Here is a 19222-nt window from a genome sequence, read left to right as displayed (position 1 = left end):
TATGTGAGTCTTCCCAACCCTTTAAAAAGTAGACTACCGTGACGAAATCAACAACTGGTCCCTATTTAAAAAAAAGAGAAAAAAAAAAGAGAATATCATAGATTTAATTACAAAGAGCCTAACAAAAATGTATGAAAATATTTCATCTTAAGTACGTGTATTAGTAACATGGCGTGGCGATTGTATAATGGTCACGAATCAAATCCAAGCTTTACATAGTTAGCCATTTTTATTTTTGGAATGGAATAAATATTAGTGACTATTTTGAATACATGTGATATTATCTGCATTAAGGGCGGGAGAGTAGAGTGGGCCTTACAATGGGTTAGCCAACAATAATTTGGTTTGAATTTGTTGATGCACAAAATCCGGAGGATCTTGGACCAACGTAAATCCGGCCGTGAATCACACAAACGCTCAAGAGCACAAAGATGTATCATGGTTCATCTCAATGTTTGGGCTACGTCCACACTGATGCTAATTATGTATGTATGTATGGATTACAATAGATCGGCAAGGGAGCTCTCTGTGGATGCAGCCCTTGCCATTTTGCTCTCTGTTTGGCTGAGAGGGTACTACCCTCCATTTGTTGTGAGGGTTGGATCTAAGACCCTTTGTTTCTCTCTGGATGTGAGATCCTTTTCATGAAGGCGAAGGAGTCCCTTTTATAGATAAGGGCTCCCTCCCCTTTTACATTTGTCATGGGCTTAGGAATGAGGCCCAAAGACGAGGCCCAATATATGGTACCAACAGGAGTCCTTCAAGTCTTCAGTCAAGAGAGTCTTTTGGCTGGAGACTTCAAATCCAATCCATGTACAGGCCGAAGTGGCTAGATGTCTTAAACCAGTGCTTAACGCAAGGCAATGCTCAACATAAAGCAATACTCGGCTAGAGGTATCACACATTACGAGACTGCTCGGTTTGAGGCAATACTCGTTGTGAGGCTGCTCGGCTAGAGGCCATGCTCGCGGCGAGGCGGCTGCTTGGTTGGAGGCGATGTTCGTTGCGAGGCTGCTCGACTAGAGGCTATGCTCGCTACGAGGCGGCTCGGCTCGTGGTATTCCTCATTGGAAGTATCTACTTTATGTTGACATGCACTCAGTATGAGTTGATTCTCGACATGATTCGGGTCCGCTTGTTGGGTTTGCATATTGGGTTCTTTTAATCAGCAACAATGTTGATCAGTGGATCTAGTTGCTCAATAATTCCTGACAATAAATGACAGTATAAGTATGACCGTATAATGAATAAATCAAATTGACAAAGTTTGTCAAGGCAAAATATTGTTCTATATGCCTTCTATAAATAAATAATTTACTCAGTTGTGTGGTAAATGATTTGTATCATATATAACACTGTTAAGGGCAATCACATGACACTAGGCAGCATGTTAACAAATATCATAAAATAATAATAATAAAATATTAGATAGGTAATGGTATTGAGAAAACGTAATGATGTGAAAAATAAAGCTCTTTTCTTTTTTTTTTCTTTTGACAGATGGCAGACAATACCAAAGATAATAATAGAATTATTATAAGGAAAGAATCTTATCTTCGCTTTTCCCCTGGCTTTTTCAGACAATGGGCATGGTGGGAACATGCGCTCCCCTTCATGATGAAAGTTTCATCATTTTTTCAGAAGTTGGTGAAGGTCTGTGGTGTCAATCTGAGCCTACTGAATGGTCTTCTTGAGATCCATCTCGTCGACCAAAATGGCTCCACCAATACCCTTCGATCAGAAACCATCGGAGCCAAACTTCCATGGAGCTCTTTTCTCAAATTTGCCAATATTTTGGCACATTTTGATCCATCTGATTAAGGAGCTCCATAAGGATTCGCTGAACTTCTCTGTCAGCTCCAGTTTGAGCATCAAACCTTGCAGTGGCAATAACATCCACCTCATCAATAAAGATGATGGCAGGAGCATTCTCCTTGGCAAGACGGAAAACATCACGAACCAGGTGTTAGACAGAGAGGAGGAAGACGACGACGAACTCAAACTCGAGGACTATGTGAGTGACGGCGAGCCAAGTGACCAGAAAGTAGGACTTCATGATTTTGTAAGGAATCTAGGTTGTTTGGCACAGAAGTCTGATCCACAAGTGAAAATAGTTTATGCACCATAAATCTTGCTGAGAGTGTGAATGAGAGCGGCGTCGGCGACGCCCGCACCAACGATTACAGGTCTTGCTTCTTCGTCTGTGAATCAAGATTTATATGATCTTTCATGGGCTTCAAGCCCTCTTCTTCGAATTGTTCTGGGACGCAGTAGGGCTCATAAACAAGCTGGGGAGCTGGGATCGGTGGTGGGGATTGTTCTGAGACGGGTTGTGGCCGTTCATAGTAGAAAGGGCGGTGACGACTTGGATGGAAGTCTCGACGCATCGCACGATAGCGAGATGAAGACACGGTGTATTGGAAACTTGAGATCTGATCGGAGCTTGGTACCCGTGCAGAAGGCTCGGAGCTTACCCTTTTCGATCAGAGGTGGGTCCCATGGCCTGAGTGATTGCGATGTCCAGAGGGGTTCGAAGTTGTCGATGGGGCTCTGAGACAGATGATGGGCCTTGGATTGCGCTGGCCATCAACGGAGGTCGTGAGAATAATTAGAAGGATAGCGCTGAAGAACGTGAGAGTGAGACCCAGTGACTGAATGCAAGACATACCTTCCTCATGTACAAAATGCACAAAGCTAAAATTTTTACTCACTTCACGCTTCACTACTGAAGAGTCTGCCTCTTTCTTTCTCTATCTATGTTTCCATTGATGCCGTCGTGATCGGAAGTTGAAACGGAAGACATGGGTTTTGCAGTGACTATGCAGATGTTTGGTTCTTGGGTTTCTGCAGATTCACAGTGGATAATGTGGTGAGGTTTCACGGTGGTGAGATGAAAAAATGAAAGAGAATTGACATAACTTTTCGTGTCGTTTCCCACAGACGGCGCCAAATGTTGATGCACAAAATCCGGAGGATCTTGGACCAACGTAAATCCGGCCTGAATCACACAAACGCTAAAGAACACAAAGATGTATCGTGGTTCACCCTAATGTTTGGGCTACGTCCACACTGATGCTGATTATGTATGTATGTATGGATTACAATAAATCGACAAGGGAGCTCTCTGTGGATGCAGCCTTTGCCATTTTGCTCTCTGTTTGGCTGAGAGGGGTACTGCCCTCCATTTGTTGTAAGGGTTGGATCTGAGACCCTTTGTTTCTCTCTGGATGTGAGATCTTTTTCATGAGGGTGAGGGAGTCCCTTTTATAGAATAAGGGCTCCCTCCCCTTTTACATTTGTCATGGGCTTAAGGATGAGGCCCAAAGTCGAGGCCCAATATATGGTACCAACAGAATTCACCTTTAATGAGAATCGAACTTATCTCTAACTTACAAATGAAGTAGATTACTAATCATAGGAAACTATCCAAACTACGAGTGTCATGTCAATTGACACGCCCCGACCCTGATATTCCTCGAATACCAGGATAGACACGTGCTGGCCGACACCCAAGGGTGACGAAAGCCATTAATTGATTACAAGAGTAATGATTAGGAGAAAATATTCATGAATAAACATTAGAATTTAAAAGTAATGAACAAAGTTTAAGGAAGTGTCTAGAGTGTACAAAACACAATCTAAATCAAGATTCACAAGAAGGAAAGATCATTTCAAGATATCACACAAGTGGGTGATAGATTGCTACTGGTAGGGGAATGCCTCGTATGTCGTGTCGTAGTTCTTGTTTCTAAGTCCTGAATGGGGGCGCAAAACAAAGGTAAGTGGACCAAATTCATAAATACAATAATAATAAAACAGTTATCAATGTACTAACCCCCACAGTTTATATATAATGAAAACTACTAGCATAATAAGTGATGGATTTAATCAAAATCTTAGCATGCCAAAAAATATCTCAAAAGTCATATCGCGGAACAACATCGCGGAAATCAAAACAGTAAACATATAAAAGATCGTCTCGTAAGCGTGATGTGCTGCTAGAAAGATCACTGAATAAATATAACTCCCGGCCCAATGCCTGCTCCGTGGTCTTTGCGCCCGTAGCCAGAGATTACCAACTCCCGGCCTAATGCATGCTCCATGTCCCTCAGCTCGTAGTTAGAGATTATTTCTCCCGACCTAAATGCCAACACCAGATCCTCGCCCCAGGCGGCATAGTGTCCTCTAGGTACGCACAAATAGTTACGCCTCTCATAAATAACCACTTCATAGTATAAAGTCATCTATCGTCTATACTATACAGAGGGGTTTCTAAAACATGTTCTAGCATCCTATCTTCATCCATCAAATAGTCTACCAGTTCATGGTTTTTATAGAAAATACGATATATATTAAAATATAGCTCAATATAGGCTAACAAATAATTCCTCACCAAAAACACGAGACGAAAATCAATATATTCAGTAAACAGGCTTAACATAAATCAAATCATAAACTCGTAGGCATGCTAATCATTTGTGCAATTAAATTATAAAATCATGTAATTTTAGAAGGGGTCCACTCACAAATATTCTTTAGCAGAAGAGTTATGCGGATCAGGATTTAGAATTTCTTCACTAGCAACTTCACCTAAGCACAAAAATGTAATAAATAAATAAAAGGATTTTCTAAAAGATTTGGGTTTGTACTAATTAAAAATAAAGGATTTGGGTTGGATGGGTTAGGGTCTAATGCGTTTTAGAATTCTTAGGTTTTTGGGGTTAAAAAGGGTTTTAGGGTGAATGAATGTGGTTTGGGTTTAAGCCCAAACACATACACACACCACCAGCACACACACATGCACGGCATGCATATACACACACGCACACACACACACACACACATACACACACACGAGCTGCACACACATCACAACCCACACACACCAAGGCCGGCCCTAAAGCCTTACAAAAGGGTTGGGCTTTAAGCCCTTTAATAGAAACCGGCCCAAGGCCCTTCGGTATAAGGCCCGTGGCCTTTTGGGTTTTAAAAACCTAAAACTAAAAATAAAAACTATGTGGGCTAGGGTATTAGGCTGGCCCAAAACGGCTAAGGCCCGTGGGGTTTCTAAATGGCCTGAGAGGCCTGGTTTTGCCGAAGAAGAAGGCCGGAGCTGCTACAGCTCCGATCACCTGAAAACGGAGGTTCTAGACCCCGATCTAAGTACGAAAATGAACAGCAAGATGAGGGGAAGAGATTGCTACCCTCAAATAACCGTGACACGGTCGGAGGTGACTGGAAATTCCCTCGAAGCTCACGGGTTCGCCGGAAAAATGGGTGTGCTTCCCCCGCGCCGTTCCCGTCTTCAAAACCTTGGAAAACACTATAAATCTCATCACACAACATCCAACAACATCAATGGCGGATTAAAAAGGAATCCAACCTTACCTAACCGGAGGAAAAGGAAAAATCCCGCCAGAGAGCTTCTCTGGGTTCCTCTGTGTCCCGCAGAGACGAAAGAGAGGGAAAGATGATGGGGTAATGATGGTGAAGGCGGTGCAGGCACGGGGTTGATAATGGGTGAGGCTCGCAGGAGGATGAGAGGGATAGACATGAGAGTGAGTACAGAGAGAGATGAAGAAGAGAGAGGTCTCGGGGTTGGGGGGGGGGGACAGAAAGAGAAAAGAGAGGTGAGTTTGATTACTGCCACGTGGCAGTTTGGGGTAAAAATAATATATAACACATATAATTGGGGGTGGTTGTAACATCAATAAATTAGGATGTAGGATGATTATGAGAATAGAGACTATCTCATGTATGAACCATGGTTTAGTGCCCTTATCCCTCGAGTTATGTTTTGAATTGAAGGTTTATAAGTAGTTCATATTGTATATATTTTTTTGCAATAAACAAGAAATACCATAAGTGATAGGTTGAAAATGTAGATAGTTTTTTAGAGTGCTTAGAAATATGATATCTCCATGACTCGGAGAGTGGCGTGGCTAATGAGTCAGCAAACTGATTCTTTGACGTGAAAATACATTTTTAGGGATGCGTAACGTTCGTAATTTAGAAAATACCTCTTGCATACGTGAAAGCGCGTGTAGAGAGACAGTAATAAGAAATAAACTTGCATTTAGGTTTTCAGACCAAGATTATTAGGTTCATGGGCTATCTTTCATCTCACACTTGACAATATTTGGGCCGGAACTAGTGTCTAAAATTCAAATGATGAGAAAAATCCCTCAAAGATTAAAAAAAAGGAGCTCTAAAATTTACAATCCATTTGGGGGCAAAACTGAGGCGTTTAGGGCTTATTTGGTTTTTTCCCTTGTCATTTTGTGCTGTGTCAGTTGTGAGCTTGAACCTCAAACTCTCTTTCCATGGAGCATTGACCATTTTTATCTTCCAAGCTCTGCTGCCCCCTCTTCAGATACCAGCCTCAATTCTTAAAGGGGGTCCCGGAACAAAAACAAGGTAACAATTTCGATTTTTTTAAAATCAAATTTTGCTGAGATCTGTGCTAGTTTAAAAATTATTTGACAGATTTTATTTTTCATCCGTAATTTTAGATTATTGGTATATAAATTTTTTAAGTTGCAAAGTTGAGGCTGTAGAAAGGGTAATGTTCATCTTAAGTTTATAATTTTAAATTTTAAATTTTTATAATTTTGGATAGAGCTATATGACAATGTTCATCTTAGTTAAATTTTGTTGTTTATTTAATTTTTTAATTGGAAGGGTAATGTAAATTACAGTGGAAAATCTTAGTTGATTAATTGTTTGGTTTGAATGGTTTGTGTGGGAAAATTGAAGAGAAATTGATGTGGTTTTTTGGAAATTTGGAATCGTATTGCTGAAAAAGTCAAGCTTTTGATCGACTGTTTGTACGTTTGTGTCGTGCATTTCGTGCATTCGAAAATTAAGAAGTTGGAGGTAATATTCGTCATCAAGAATCTATTGTTTTGAGGGTGAGCCTTGGTGCAACGGAAAGGTTGTTCCTTTGTGATTAAAAGGTTACGGGTTCGAATCGTGGAAACAGCCTCTTTGCAATTTGCAAAGCAAGGGTAAAGCTGCGCACGATAGGCATTCCTCCCCCGACCGTCGCAAAGCGAGAAGCCTTGTTGGCTTAAGGTCGCCTTTTTAAGAATCTATTGTTTTGTCCAATGATAAAGTTGTTGGGGGTGTGTATTCTAGTGTCTAGCTTGAAGAGTGCATTTTCTCGATAAGTTGATGGCTGCTGCTAATTTGAAAAATGTGTTAGGTTAGTACCGTATCCAATTTCCCCATGCTTAATCATGCTTTTTAGAGGTTAAAAATCTTAATCTTTCGAAGGTAGCGAAATCATCTGCGTTTTCTACCTTAGAAAGACAACTCCTTTTGTGATAGCCCTTCACTCCAGAGGGAGCTTCAAGATGTCGCAGTCTAGGAGCTGCATTTCTGTTAGTTTCAGTGTATACTGAATCAGTACTAGAAGGAATTGTAGTTGCATTGCGCCCGTATATTGGTTTGATCGGTTGTTGCGTTTGTGGTGCATGGAGTTGATGTAAGCAGTTTACCAGTGATTAAGTATTGCTCTGGTAATAAAGATCATTTCTAAAGACAAAGTCTTATTTGTATTGGCAGGTCACTCATCATTATTTTTCCTGTTCAATACAATTTGAACTGCATGCCCAAGTTGGTCAAGACCGATTCGAGACGGGATGGACCCAATCCTGTGGCCGAGACTCTTGCGAAGTGGAAAGAGTACAACGACCATTTGGATTCATGCAATGATGAGGGTGGACCGTTCCGTAGAGTACCAGCCAAGGGATCAAAGAAGGGATGTATGAAGGGTAAGGGAGGACCTGAGAACTCTCGCTGTAACTACAGAGGTGTTAGACAGAGGACATGGGGCAAGTGGGTTGCAGAGATCCGGACACCCAACAGGGGAAGTAGGCTCTGGCTAGGCACTTTTCCAACTGCCATTGAAGCTGCCCTTGCTTATGATGAAGCGGCAAGGGCCATGTATTGTTCTGCTGCCCGACTTAACTTCCCTAATATCTCAATTTCCACTTTATCAAAGGATTCTTCATCGACAAAAACTCTGTCCTGCCTTCCCTTGTTAGCATCATCTGCAGGTTCAGAATCTTCAGCGAGATCAGACCACTCGGGGGATTGTGCCGCTCAGGATGAGGATCAGGTGAATGGTCTTTCATCTAATGTAGAGAATGATGATACGACGAATGTAGATCAAACAAATGAGGATCGAGATGATGAATGAAGAGTCGGTCTTTGATCTTCTTGGCCATAATGTACATGTTCAGCATACATACACGGTGATTGTGGGAGATGAGCAATTTTTTATTTTATCTGTCAAATTACACTTGGGTTGGATGAAGTTTTCATTCGTTCTAATCTGTTGTCTTTTGATTTTATAAAGCGATTTAAGATCTTCGTCCTTCATGTTTTGACACATTCGTATAAGCATGGGGCATGCCATGGGCATTGGTGGTTTCCGACCGTTAATGAGTTTATTGTAGACTCTACATCCATCAATTAGGGTATGGGGTCTAGAATTGTAAAAATCCTCGAAAAAATTATCACTAAGCGCTCGTTTGAAAATACCGCTTTAAAAATTATCACTAGCACTGCCAAATCAAGTGCTTTTGGTAGAAGCAATTTTGAGTGCTTTTACAAGTCTGGAACCTTTTCAACTTTTTTTTTTTTTTTTTTTTTCATGTGATTGACATAAAACGTTTTTGGTTTTCTGAAAGAGCTTTTGGTTATCTAACACGGTTCTGAACAAACGTGTAGTCCAAGACTCATCCTATCAGGCTCTACTCCCGGGACATGGACTGTTGTTCCGCTTCACTTGCGAGGAGGCTCGAGAACTTATCCAGCGATTTCTGACGGCATCTGAATCCCAATAGCGAAAATATGGTCGGATATTATAAGAAGTGCTGGCCAAGAGAAGGACGGTATCCAAACTCTTGGAGGTGTTGAGGCAATACACTGCACTCTGCCGACTCATTCTGATCTTTCGTGCACTGCATGTGAAACATACAACAAGCATGAAGCACGACATCGAGCTTGGAATGCCGATGGAGCACTATCTCCGATTCACCAGGACCACCGCTCGATCCATTTCCTGGAGTTCTGCAACATGAAGCATGAAGTATCTTAAGCCGTCAGCATTTGGATAAGGTAGTCGTTGCCAATGCTATTAGGCCAAAGACATGGTTTGCTATTGACATTGTGGACACAAACATGCCGACAAATGTGTTGCATCTATCAAGCCAGGCAAACATGGGATTCGAATTTAAGGGCAGGATTAGCATACCTCAACTGAAAAACCAAGGCCACAGGTATCCCAACTAACCTAATTATGCACTCAAGTCTTGACCTTAGGAAGAACCTATGTGATAGTTGCAACTTACCAGTCCCACACATGGCCACTATAGGACCACAAAGCTCCCTTAAACATTACAATCAAATAATACATGTCACTATTATCATATCTTATGTATCGTTGTAGTTCAAGATGACAAATTCCCATAAATAATCCTTCTTAAGTTCTCATAAAGTTACGAGTGAATGTGATAATAGATCGATATACCTGAACTCGATATATCTTGATCACATATTAGAATTTTTTGTGGGTATACATGGAAGAAGTTATTTTGTGCAACAATTCATTCGTATGGGACATCACACTCAAACTTGTAAAACTAACGTGGAGCTGGATGAATCCAAATACAATTGCTCGTGCTTTTTAGAAAGTGTGCTTTATGGAGCAAAATGACGACTTTTGAGTTTTAAGGGGCAAAGTGAAATCAAAATTGAGTTTCGAGAGACAAAGTGAGATCAAAATGGAGCGAACTTGACAGAAAAAACATAAACATGGTAAAGTGGAGCAAATATTGAGTTTCAGGAAGTAAAGTGATGACTTTTAAGTTACAGAAAACAAAATAAGACCAAGGTCGAGTTCCAACAGCGTAACTAAAAATAAACCTAACAATAACTATGGTGGTTCCAAGTGGAAACCATGTCCACTCAATCCGGCTAAATTGTCATTGGGATGGGATGACGCCATCCTGGTTAATTTGTCCTTGTTCTGGTTGATCATAGGGAGCATTGACCAGTGAGTTTACCTAAACCCAAGTCACATAAATGTTGAGTAAAAGGAAGCATGCGCATGAAAATGTGAAAAAGTAGCGATGCGTTCATAACTTCATATAGTGTTTTCCAGAATTCCACTGTATTTTAGTAGAGAACATATACTGCGGCAAAAAATGTGTGCGTTTATAACTTCTTGTAGCATTTTTGAGAATTTATAATAGGACGATGGCATGCATCGAATGAATAGAGAGCTAGATGATGGTTCCGACACCCAAAAATAGTTTTAACTCTCTTTCTCTCACACACATCGCACATGGGACCCACTCTCCCCCAACAGCACCATACTCCCTTGAGCACCAAGCAACCGAGAGGAGAAACCCCAAACACCACACATTCATTCTATAAAACCACCTGCTCATCCCAAATCATTCCCAACCCTATTCAGCATCTAAAAGCGTCAAATTCCAAACCAAATAATACCAAGATTCTTAAATTCTCAAACTTTCAACCCAATGGCAAGACTTGGTCTGATTTCCGTCCTCCTTGCTGGGTTCCTTCTGGTTTCTGCAATGGCTGCCAAGAAATCTGATGATTTGGGCAGGGATACAGAACACTTTGCTTCCACTGCGGAAGCTCCATCTTTCCGGCGTTTGGGACCTGTTGGAAAGGGTGGAAAGACTGGCGAAGGTGAAAAGAAAGCTAATAATTCGGTGGCTGGTGGTGGTATTATTATTGCCGGGCTTGTCACTACCATTTCTGCAGCTGTCTTCCTCTACATCAGGGTCACCAGAAGAAGGGGTGGAGTTCAGTGATTATCTATCAGGACTATATCATTTGCAAAAATTATACATCAAGGGATATCATCTTGAATATGGACTAGGATTCTTTTCCCTACTAATCTCCTCCCCTTCCTTCCCCTTCTTTCACACTTTTCTCTTTGTCTTTCTCTCTCTATAAAGAAGTCAACACAAGATGTTAACGTAGCTTAATCGTAACCGTTCAAATAGGAGGAGAGATTTGGTGAGGAGAGAATTCATAGATGTTGCCTTCATGGATCTTCTCTGGTGGCACTACTCCTTGGTAATTAGCCGCTTTTAAAGTGCTTTTTGCACTATTTGGTAAAATTATGGAAGCACTCATAAGGCGAGTGGCTTGTCTACCCCAATTTTATGTTGATTCATTTGGTTCGTTGGTTCGTCTTCTAGGTGGTGGCAACTTGGCAGTGGTGGAGCAGCTGATATGGTGGAGGCGGCTGCTTGCTTTTTTCAATTCTAGGTTTTTTGCTTTTGTGTTAGTATAGGCAGTCTGTTTTGAGCCTATTTCATTGTAGTTGGTTTCTCCAAGCGGAGTTCTGCTTTGCTTGACTATTTTGGACTCTCTCTTTCAATCATCCTCATTTTTGCATTAGCTTTCTCTTTTAATGAAATTTAACAAAAAAAAAAGAAGAGTAAATTACATTTTACCCTCTCAGGTTTGGGATCGATTATAACCTCAAACAACATTTTTAAAATATTTCAATTTCATACATTTACTTATTATTTTATTTTAATTTTATATATCCATTAGAAAATCTATTAATAAACTGTTAAGTAATGATATGGCAAATATGAAATTCACATTTATGCTGACGTGCTGCCAAATTTATGTCACGTGACAAAAATTATGCATTCCCACCTCCCTCTCCTCCACTCTCTTCACCTCCCGTCCTCTCCAGTCCCTCCCTTCTCTCTCCCCAGATCAACCCCTTCCTTCCTTCTCCACCAGTCCCCATTCACCAACCCTACCTTTTCTTTCTTTATTAATTTCGAAAAAATATCAGCAAAAAAATAAATTAAAAAAAAAAGAGCATCCAAAATCTGTGCCTCTTTTGCTATACTAAGACCATCTCCAACCCTTGGGCTAAAAGCCAAATTTTTTAGCCCGGAAAATTTAGCTTTTAGCCCAGAAACATCTTTTCTGCTCCAACTCTTTTACCCTAAAATTTTAGCCCGGAATTATTAAAGAATGAAATTAGCCTAAATTTTTTTCTTAAATCAATTTTTTCAAAAAAAATAAATATGTAGATTATTGTAAATTAATTTTATGAACATTTTAATCTAAAAAAATTTAAATTCCGATAAACATTTCGCATTTAGCCCGGGGGGAAAGCTGGGGGGTATTTGGCCCAGAAATAGCATTTGTCATTTAGCCTAAAATTTTAGCATGGGTTGGAGAGTGTTTGGGGGGGTAATTTGGCTTTTAACCCAGGGTTGGAGATGGTCTAAAAGGATAAAATGTAATTTATCAAAAAACATAAAAATAAAAATATAACAGCTATCCGTAACATTAAATTATTCGCAAGTAAAAAACTCCTAACATTTTACACAGGAAATAAAACGCTTTGCTGACAGAGAACGAAAACCGAAACTCTGCAAACTGTGATGGAGCCAACAAATGAAAACCCTACCGCCGCAATCACGAATCGAAACCTAAACGATCTCCCCGACGAGATCCTCATCCACATCCTTACCTTCCTCCCCACACTAAACTCCGTTGAAACCTCCCTCATCTCCCAGAAATGGCGGCCCCTCTGGTCTCGCGTCCCCTCCCTCGACTTCAACTACCAACTCTTCCCGCCGCACGAGCATCCCTCCCATACCTCCCAGTTCTACGTCGAGTTCGTCGACCGCGCTCTTATTTCCCGCCTCAATTATCCCCTCCACACTTTCCGCCTCTCTTTCCTCTACGACGAACACTACCGCTCCACTGTCGACTCTTGGGTGCGATCCGCCGTCGCCCGCCTCCGCGCTCGGGAGCTCTTTCTCGACTTCTTCATCGAAACCGATGTTCGTGACGAGCAGAAACCCACGTACGATTTCCCTTTCTATGTTTTGAGGGATGGGTGTGTTGAGAAATTATCGCTCACGAGCTGTGATCTTACTCTGCCGGCGAAATTGTCCACCATGCGTTTCGGGTCGATTCGGTTCATCTGTTTCAACCACGTTTACTTGGAGGACCAGGCCGTGAAGGATTTGTTATCTGCTTGCCCCAATTTGGAGGTTTTGGAAATTAACAGCTGTTTGGGGCCTCACCATTTGGAGATATGCAGCACAAGTCTTAGAAGGCTAATACTTGAATTTGGGTATATCCCAAAGCAGAAGCAGACGTTATTGGTTGATTGCCCGAAGCTTTGTTCGATCAGTATTCATAGTTGTGACTTTGAAGAGTGTGTACTTAAGAATGCTTCTTCTTTGGTTGTGTTTCATGTTGATTTTCCGCATCGAATTGATGGGTCGTATCGTCCTTGGAGTAATGTTGTTAGGCTACTCGAACAAGCACCAAATGTTAAGCATCTTAATGTGCAAAATTGGTGGTTCAAGGTAATCTTTTGACTTGTTTCTCATATATATCGTTGTGGAAATTATGCCAATATATGTAGTTATCTGGTTGGTTTTTGAAGTATGTGTGAGGGTTCTCATAGAAGGGCTTAATTTTGGTGTTTTTCGGCCAAGGATATGCAGCCGTGTACTTGTGAATGTAACTGTGTCTTTTAGGAATTGAAAAAGAAAGTAACATGAGAGAATGTAAGGCTTTCATAGTTTATCGTTGAATCTTGGAATCGGAAGAAAGATACAAGGGGTAATTAGCTATTCAGGTCTGCTCATTACTACAGGGGTTGGTCTATACATGGGAATTGATTAGTTTTTAATTTATACAAATTGGTCATGGATTGTTCTCCCAGAAAATTTGTCGACTCTTATATGTCCTATCGTTTTGTTTTTTGTATCTTAGTATGCATTTCTTGTGCCAATATTCTTGGTTTTTGATAAAACTAGATATCCTCCATTTACGTTTCTTCACCAAGCATAGTGATGTTAGTCGTGATAAATGACATCGGGAAGAAAATTGAACTTCCCATCACTCTGGTTGTTCCACCTAATTGCTTGTGGTAATGACTTATTAAAACATTATCACTCATTCTAAGAAGCAGAATTAAGTTATAATTAACCACTGGTGCATAGTTGTCTCTCCTGGAGATTGCGTTTTTTAGATCATCCCTCGGAACTATTTATCTTAAAATTGTGTGTCTGGAAATGAGATCTGGTAGCCTGTCTTACTAACCAGCCATGTGATTCTGTGCTAGACAGGCTTTAATCGCTTTCTTATTCTGTCCGCTTCATTGCTGTGGGGTTAACCTTTGTGGACTTGGGGGTTTTTCAATTTCATTTTTTACCGCTTAACCTACTGGTTCTTAGAGGGATTATGTTATCGAACATCTTCTGATATTCGTAATTGTTTCCTTTGCATGTGCCCTCAGTTTCTGACATCAAAGAATACTTTTCCCGAAAGTTTTATTCTCCACAATCTGAAGCTGTTGGTGCTGCGAACTGGGTGTACCCAATATGATCTTGTTGGCATGGCTGCACTGCTTAAACTTTGTCCCAATCTTGAGACACTGATTCTAGAAAACCCTTTCAAAATGGAGAAAGACGTGAGTACTTTTACACAGAGAATTATAGCAATGCTTGATGTTACTTATCATCCTATTTTACGTTTCGTGCTGCATATCTAAAATTTGATGTTCTAAATTCCAGGAGAGTTTACCAGAAGAGCTATTGAAGAAACCAGTTCATTTCAGCATGCCAAGTCTTAAGCAAGTTAAACTGAAAGCGTATATCGGACGACAATGTAGTATTTTGAAAATCTTGATTGAGCAAGGAGTTGTCCTGGAAAAGATTGTACTTCTTATCGACCAAGTTGGCCAGAACGAACCGCTTCCTCCGATAATTCTAAATAGAAAGGTTTCACAAGCTTGGGAGATAGTGGATAGATTATGAGGTTTAAATGGGGAATGCAAAATCCTGGAGCCCTGAGACCTTCAACTTTCAACTTTCAACTGCTGTTTTCGGATATTGAATTAGACTTTTGGATTGAGCTCTCTAATTAGATTTCTATGAGTGCATTGACTGAGACTGTATTTTCTTGTTCCTGTATATATGAAGAGTTTGCAGCATGTTTTATGAGCAAATTAAGTTGCTAAAATGGTCCATAAGATTGACACAACTCCCCATTCTGGTCTTTGAGATTTGAATTCAATAGAAGTAGTTTGTTCACCATTAATCATTTTAATCATCCTGGATCTCCATTGTTTTTAAGTTTTCCCTAAGGGGTATGCTACTCACACATTTTTTTTTGTTTTGGTTTTTTTTGACTTTTCACATCCTTTGTTAATTTATGTCCCTTGATCTTGTTCAATTCATCTGATCTGACGGTTGAAAATTAAAAGGTGTGAGAAGTAAAAAAATTAAAAAGCTGTGTGAGAAGTAAAAAGAGATGCGTAGATGACACATTTAAAATCAAATAGTCTGGCTACAATACTTCGGCAGCAGTGATGTATTGAGCCTCCGCGTTGTGATCTTAGGCAGCCGGAACCACATCTATGATTTCCGTTTCTCTCTTCTTAGAAATGGGTGTGTTGAGAAATTGAGCCTCACGCGTTGTGATCTTAGGCAGCCGGCGAAATTGTCCGCCATGGGTTTCGGGTCGATTGGGTCCGTGATGTTATGCACCTAATGGAAGGCTATAATTATTGGAGCATGGCTGTTAGGCTACTCGAACAAGTGCCTCATCTTAAGCATTTTAGGGCCCGTTTGTTTGACCGGATTAGGGAGGACTGGACTGGACTATACTATAATCCTTTGTTTGGTTTGCACCAGGATTAGGTTTAATGGGCTTAGCACGGACTCGCTCGGATTATACGCCTCCTTAGCCGTTCTTAACGAGGATCCCCAATTTTGGGCGGACTCGTAAGCCAAAGAAAACTACGAGAGATTTTCTGTGTCTTCCCTCATCGTCCTCATCTCTGCGTGCTCCCTTATCGTCATCCTTGTCGTGCTCCCTCATCGTCGTCCTCCTCACCCTCATCTCTGTGTCTTCCCTCATCTGCATCTGCTCGCCCTCATCTGCCTCGAGTTGTCTGGTAAACTTCGAATCTTCGATTTATTTCGTCGATTTGTGTTGTAGATCGTGATATTACTGAGCTTTATTTGATTTTGTTGTTTTGGGTTTGAGAAATTTTCAATCATAGACCTCTGCACTTGAACAAATTAGGGTTTTGATATTTAGGTGAAATTGAGATTAGAATTTGGGGTTTTCATAAGATGAGATGGAACTTGGGAATTTAGAATGCCAAAGTTGTCAAAATTGCAAGTCCTACCCACATTCTGTTTTTGCAGACTTATTTCGGACTAAAGGGAGCTCTCGGAGATAGGATGTTCGACTTAGTTACCCAGCAAAGCAAAAACGGAAAGCTCACCTTTGAAGACTTAGTTATTGCCAAAGTAATTTTTTTTTCCTTGAAAATCTTGTGAATTTTGCGCTATTTGTTTCGTATTTTTGAGTTTTATCATATGCCCATTTACTTTATTTTGCTTCCCTTTTTGTGGGTTTTCAGGGGATTTATGAGAAGGGAACGAAAGATGACATTGAAGAATTCATATATCAGTTGTTAGACGTATCCGGGGATGGCATTGTGGGAAGGTAGAATTGGAACTCCAACTTTATCGAGAATATATGATATAGATTCATATATTGATTGCAATTGGTTGAAGTATGTGGTTTTGTTATATCCTGTCTACAGAACCAGTTGTTGTGTCCTGTAGTTTTGATTCTGTTGGTAATGGTTTTAGTAAGTTTCACAACATGATTTTCGTCAATTTTGTGGAATAGAAACGCAACTAGCATTTGAATGATTTAAAGTTGATAGAAATAAGAACATTGTCTTAAAGTATGGCATTGTCGTATTACATGACTTGGGTTATACTTGTTACTGTGGCTTGCAATTCATAGGAGTATATGGGTGCTGCGTTAAGTAGTTTAGTTACTGTTGTTTACTTTAAGTTCACAGTGTGATATTTCTTCAGATTCGTTGAATAAAAACGTACTAGTAGCCCCTTCAATAATTTAAAGTAAATAGAGATAAGAACATATGGCATATTGCATGACTTGGTTTACTTCTTGTTGTGGCTGCAGTAAGGATGGAAGAGTTTCGTGATTTCTACTTATAATGTGAAAAGAAGTATGTCTTTGTATTATTTTTATGTCTTGTCTGATGTGTATGATATTAGGATGTGCTCTGGGTGCAATGTTTGACTATTCAATATGGACAACCCTGAACGTGGATCAAGTGCACATCAGGGCAGTGTCGTTGTATTTCTTAATGCTGCAAAGTTTATGTGTGTACTCTGTGTGTGTGTGTGGGCGCGTGTGCTCTGTGTGTGTGTGCGCGCGCGCTTTGTGTGTGTGTGTGTGTCTATGTGTGTACTCTGTGTGTGTGTGTGTGTGAAATTGTAAAGTTTTTGTAGACGACACGTAGATAATAGATACACCTTATTGACCTTTGGTTGAAAAAGATTAAAAATGTGTTTTGGCAATGATAAATAATGATGATGATCTCTGCAATGTAGGATTAAGCACAATCATGCGCATACACAATGTGGGAGTGTTCAGGGCAATCAAATCGGAACTCAAGAAAGTGTTCGTCCAAAGGCTTTTAAGTGACAAAGCAAGCGGATGAATATATTATGTGGTGCCTTTTGACATGGATGTATTTTATTAATCGTACAATCTTAGGTTATGACTTATAACTTAGCTTTGCACTATGAAGTATTTTGGCTAATGTTAACTAGGATTTTGTAAATTATGGAGATCTACTTTGGAATGCTATACTATAGTTAACTGGCATTTTGTAAAATATCCTGGATGAAAGTTTAGTGAATGATGTTTTAAGAGTCAATCAATGGCAAAGATTGACTTGTCACAAGTATATTCTTATGTACTTGCATTTGTTGAAGTTGCATGTATTGGGCACTATTTTTTTTTCTTCTTTTGGGTGATAAAGTTTAAACCAAGCTACATTTGCAGATTAAACTCAACTATTTATAAATAGTATGTCCCATTTCTATTAGCAGGTGCTAGAAACAAAACAATTGTCTCTTTTTTTAAGATTCATCATATACATGGCAAAATATGCTCCAATTAACCCATATCATGAGATTTGTAGCATTACTCTATTACACAGTGGCAAAAATTTGTTGGGCACATGTATTGGAGCTATTAAAATAGAACAATAATGTAGTCCTAGTCTAAGCAAACACAAATCTGGTGAACAGTACTGATTTCATTATCCTGCTTCTTAGTCCGACACTGCACCAAACGCTTCACTGAGTTAGTCCAGCTTAGTCTAGTCTAAGCCAGTCCAGCTTAGTCCCTGTAGCTAGTCTAGTCCGAGACAGTCTGGTGCAACAAACGCACCCTTAGTGTGCAAAATTGGTGGTTTAAGGTAATTCCCCAAAACTTCTGCCTTGATCAATTATTGTTTTTGTATTTCAATTTTCGCCAACTTTGAGCTAAATTTTGATGACATTGATAGGCTACATGTGTTTTTGAATGAGTTTGTGTCTTAATATAATAACACGAGAGAGGATTTTTAGCTTGTCATTAAATCTTGAAGCGACAGAGGGAATAATCAGTGCTTAATTTGTACAAATTGGTCATTAAATAGGTGTATTAAGACTAGATATCGTGCATTACGATTCTGCTTCTGGCATAGTGATATCAGAGGTGAGTTTGTCAGGAAAAGTAAAACTTTGTTTCACTCTGATTATCTTTCCTCATTGCCTATGGTGCAATTAGCTGTTAGAGTTTCATAATAGGTAGGGCATTTCTATTTTTGTTTATGTTCTGATCGATCTGTTCTCATTGTTTCAAATTAGGTTAAGTTTAGGCAGTTTCACTTTTTTTATGTGGAAGTTATGCCAAAATTTCGTGCTACGTGGTTGCCGTACTGAATTCTGATTATGTGGAAGACTTCTCAAACATAGGTTCAATTTGGTGTTTTTCAGACTCGGAGATTAATAATAAAATTTCTCATTACTATGGTTATTGAACCTGATTGCTTGTGGTGCAATAAGTTAAAACTTTCACTTGGGCATGGTGTTCTCATTGCATGGAATTGTTGTGAAAAAATTGAACTACCAAGAAAAGGTCCTGTCTATTGTTTCTTATACAAAAGTGGGTTCTATCTGGATGATCACTCGTTTCAGGATTCGTTGATGGTTAATCATGCCATTGTGCAGAGTTAGTTTTCTCTCCTCATTGTTGTGGCATTGAAGAGTTTCTGGGAGCAGCCATGTGCTTCTGT

General features: G+C 40.0%; 3 protein-coding genes across 4 annotated transcripts; 2 read left to right on the top strand and 1 right to left on the bottom strand.

Annotated features, from left to right (window-relative positions):
- Positions 1-3783: 3783 nt before the first annotated feature.
- Positions 3784-5648, bottom strand: LOC103425968 (uncharacterized). Of its 2 annotated transcripts, XM_008364065.4 has the most exons (4): positions 5389-5642; positions 5205-5312; positions 4527-4590; positions 3784-4185 (listed from the first exon to the last, which is right to left on the bottom strand). In XM_008364065.4, exons 1-4 carry the CDS (start codon positions 5552-5554, stop codon positions 4008-4010), a joined length of 516 nt encoding a protein of 171 aa, XP_008362287.3. In that variant the 5' UTR covers positions 5555-5642; the 3' UTR covers positions 3784-4007. The 2 variants fall into 2 exon arrangements, 1 of the variants encoding a protein (XP_008362287.3); XR_003770978.2 differs by lacking the exon at positions 4527-4590 and having other exon boundaries at positions 5389-5648.
- Positions 5649-6223: 575 nt separating this feature from the next.
- LOC103425932 (putative dehydration-responsive element-binding protein 2H) lies at positions 6224-8376 on the top strand. Its single transcript, XM_008364027.4, has 2 exons — positions 6224-6417; positions 7567-8376. Exon 2 carries the CDS (start codon positions 7610-7612, stop codon positions 8201-8203), a length of 594 nt encoding a protein of 197 aa, XP_008362249.3. The 5' UTR covers positions 6224-6417; positions 7567-7609; the 3' UTR covers positions 8204-8376.
- Positions 8377-12374: 3998 nt separating this feature from the next.
- Positions 12375-15141, top strand: LOC103425931 (F-box/LRR-repeat protein At3g26922-like). Its single transcript, XM_008364026.4, has 3 exons — positions 12375-13400; positions 14339-14512; positions 14616-15141. The coding sequence occupies exons 1-3, from the start codon at positions 12462-12464 to the stop codon at positions 14856-14858; spliced, it is 1356 nt and encodes a 451-aa protein (XP_008362248.3). The 5' UTR covers positions 12375-12461; the 3' UTR covers positions 14859-15141.
- The last annotated feature ends 4081 nt before the right edge of the window (positions 15142-19222 follow it).

This window comes from Malus domestica, chromosome 17, assembly GCF_042453785.1.
Source record: "Malus domestica chromosome 17, GDT2T_hap1".
In the NCBI taxonomy this organism is placed as follows: Eukaryota; Viridiplantae; Streptophyta; class Magnoliopsida; order Rosales; family Rosaceae; genus Malus; species Malus domestica.
This window is presented reverse-complemented; position numbering and strand designations above follow the sequence as displayed.